This window comes from Schistocerca gregaria, unplaced genomic scaffold (genome assembly GCF_023897955.1).
Source record: "Schistocerca gregaria isolate iqSchGreg1 unplaced genomic scaffold, iqSchGreg1.2 ptg001579l, whole genome shotgun sequence".
NCBI classification, from domain to species: domain Eukaryota; kingdom Metazoa; phylum Arthropoda; class Insecta; order Orthoptera; family Acrididae; genus Schistocerca; species Schistocerca gregaria.
The window spans coordinates 40,001-43,441 of NW_026062859.1; the positions used below are offsets into that span (position 1 = coordinate 40,001).

The following is a 3,441-nucleotide window of genomic DNA, read 5'->3' on the forward strand; positions in this document are numbered from 1 at the left end:
AAAGAAGAAGTTGCCAACTGGGCTTTGGCGCATGCCAAGCTCGAGGGGCAATATGAAGAGATAAAGGCGGAAAATGACCGCCTTAGAAAAGAGGCGGCAAAGCCCCAGAAGTCCTATGCTGCAGTTGCGGCAGCACCAATCACAATAAAACGCACGGTGCAAGATACAATAAAGCAGAACGTACAGAAGGCTGTCCCAACAGTCTTCATAAAGCCTAAGAAAGGGGACGATGTCAAGACGGCAAAAGCCAAGTTTGAAAAGAGTATAAACCCTAGAGTAGATAAGATCAAAATAAATCAGATCAGGACTACAAAAAACGTATTGATAGTCGAACTGGCCTCTACTGAGGACAGTGACAAACTAATGAACAATACTAAAATTCAGGAGTCATTTACATGCGAAAAGCCCAGAAAGCGAAGGCCACTTATGATGATGTACGACGTACCATCATATATGACCCAGGACGACGTGGCTGACTGTGTTTACGCACAGAATTTTGAGGACAAAATGACTCGCGAAGAATTCACAGAACAATTCAAGGTCCGCTTCAAGGCAGGTCCTCGTGACCGAAACACTGTGCACCATGCCATTGAAGTGTCACCGGAATTGCGTAAACAGATCATTACAACCAATAGATTATACGTAGGCTATAATGCAATATCCGTCAAGGACTATACAGCCCTTGCCAAATGTACCAAATGTCACGATTACGGACATGTTGCAAAATACTGTAGCTTCCTAAACCCAGTATGTGGGAATTGTGGAAGCGAAAAGCATGACAAAACAAAGTGCGACAGAGAAACGCCCACCTGCATCCCTTGTAAATACCGGAAACGCACCTGCAACACTCCTGGTAAGGAGTGTGCAACCTATAAAATAATGATACAGCGGCTCATACAGAGGACAGACTATGGCAACGCGCTATAGAGTCACTCGAAAATCACCTAGTAAGCAGTTGCGAGATGCAGGTCGGTGGCGGAAGCTCAAGGAATCACAGGAATCTCTGCCCTCGGTGGTCAACGAGCGAGAGGAGGAGAGGCAGATCTATTCTGTCTTAGTTCCAGACGTGCGACCGGAGACGCGGGACTTCTCCTGCCAGGTTGGGTCCTTCCTGGCCATTAGGAGGAGTCCTCCAGGTGATCCGGCGACCGAGCAGACCAACTTGGAGTCTACCTCTTCACAGAGTGGGGGCTTTCTCACGCGCAAGGAGGGAGAGACCTATACACTTCCTGTTCCGACAGAGCGGCCGGAGTCGACGGATTTCTCCTGTCAGGTCGGGGGTTTCCTGGCTACAGGGAGGGGTCATCTAGGCTTCCGGGAGGCGGCGGTGACCGGCGGGGCGGCTTCATCCGTCGGGAGCGGGGGTTCCCGCTCGTCCTCGGGGGCGGAGTCGTCGTCGGCTGCCACGCCAGTCTCTGCAGCAGAGCACCAGCAGACTCCAAAAATGACGCAAGAGGATGTCGAAACAATTCAAGTTGGAAAAATGTACACTCAGTGTCCACCAGGAGACACATACACCATTTGTGAGGAAACGTTAAGACTGTCAAGACTGGAGGAACCCACAGCCCTAAACGCGGCTCTGAGGCAGCTGGTGAGGGTCGGGCATCCTCGCGGAGAGAAGGTCACGTTCCCGGCACTGGAGGATGCAGACTGTATTCATCTCGCTGCGTTAAACATTCCCACAGACTTTGAAAAATTACAAGACCTAGTGTCAAAATTATATATCAGACGGGGTCGGGAGTTCGATATCGACAAGACCTATAAAAACATGGTCAAGATGCACGGCAGGATTGGTTTTGATCCTGCCCAGGTATGGCCTGACAGCCATTTCTACACCAGACACCCGGATTAAGATAAAAGTCTTACAAATAAATGCTATGAGGAGCTCCCTTGTAACTCAGGAGCTCCGAAAGATAGCGGAAGAGAAAAATATCGATGTTATGTTAATTCAAGAGCCAGGCTCTGCCTCCGGCAAGGTCACAGGCTTTCCCGTCACTGCCCAGGTAATATCAATGGGTCCAAACCCCATGTCAGCAATTGTCATCTACAACAAGTTAATCAAAACCACTGTCTTGACACAGTATTGCACTTCCCATGTAACAGTTGTGGAGATAAACTTTTATAATACATCTTGGTACATAATTAATATATATTGTCAATACAGGGATCCAATCAATATTTATCTTGGGCAGTTATCTACAGTATTGCGAGCCCTAGCAGGCAAAGCAATTATAATATCAATGGACAGTAACGCAAAATCCCCCCTATGGCACAGTCAAGTTCAAGATCAAAGAGGACTGGCACTGGAAGACATAATTATGGAACATAATTTAAATGTTGTCAATCTCCCCGGCAACCCTCCTACCTACAGGAGCAGAGCTGGGGCAGCATCCTCTATTGATGTCACGCTCTGCACGACAAACATTGTAAACAATATCCAAAATTGGCAGGTCAACGACAACATAACCACCAGTGATCATAACGCTATTGAATTTACAATAGCATCACAAGGGGAGCATGTGCTAGAGGGGTGGACAATGCAGTATGACTACGGGAGAGCAGACTGGGACCTGTTGGAGGCGGAGTTTCATCCTCCGGAGCTGGGAGACGGTCCTTTTGAAGTAGAGGAAGCCGTAGGGGCCTTAATTGTCTCAATCAGGGCGGCTTTGGCCGCGGCGATACCGACGCGAAGGCGCTTCATACGAAAAGCGACTTCTCCATGGACTCCAGAGCTTACCCGGCTCAGGCAGTCTATGAGAAGAGCACGAAGCAGCTATCAAAGGTCCTTCACCCAGGAGGAACGGCACTACCATCTTGCCCAGTATAGGAGAAGGAAATGGCTTTTCAAAGAAACTCTCAGACAACACCGCCAGCGGAGCTGGGAGGATTTTGTAAAGTCTCACCTGACTTTGGATCCATGGGGTACACCGTACAAAATAGTAAGAGAAAAAATCCATTCACCAATGCATCTCTCGACTGTACGAGTCGGTGACACAGACAGAATGACACAGGACTGGTCAGAGACCGCTGAGGAGCTACTGAGGGTGCTCCTCCCAGACGATCGACCTGACACAGACACCGAGATGCAGCAGGAAATAAGACGGCAAGACCAGCTACACTACCACAACAACGTACAGGTGTACCCCTACTCCATTGAGGAAGTGAAGGCAGCTATTCGCTCCTTTGCAAAGTGCAAGGCCCCGGGGCCGGATGCAATTCCTGCAGAAGTTCTGCAATGCATTGCAAACAAACTGGCTCCGGGCCTTACGAAAATTTACAACAGATGTATGGAAACACAGGTCTTCCCAACCTGCTGGAAGACGGCAGAAGTTATTATTATCAAAAAGGCCCCTGATAAGGATCCAATGCTGCCCAAATCCTACCGACCTATCTGTCTCCTGGACGTCTTGGGAAAGACATTTGAGAAGCTGCTGGTCTCTA

General features: G+C 48.9%; 1 protein-coding gene across 1 annotated transcript in view; it reads left to right on the forward strand.

The window, feature by feature from the left end:
• The window catches only part of LOC126333369 (uncharacterized), a 1,394-nt gene extending 459 nt beyond the window's left edge, over positions 1 to 935 (forward strand). Inside the window, exon 1 of the mRNA XM_049996731.1 lies at positions 1 to 935. This exon is cut by the window's left edge and continues 459 nt beyond it. Coding sequence (XP_049852688.1) covers positions 1 to 927 — 927 coding nt within the window. The 3' untranslated portion in view covers positions 928 to 935.
• The last annotated feature ends 2,506 nt before the right edge of the window (positions 936 to 3,441 follow it).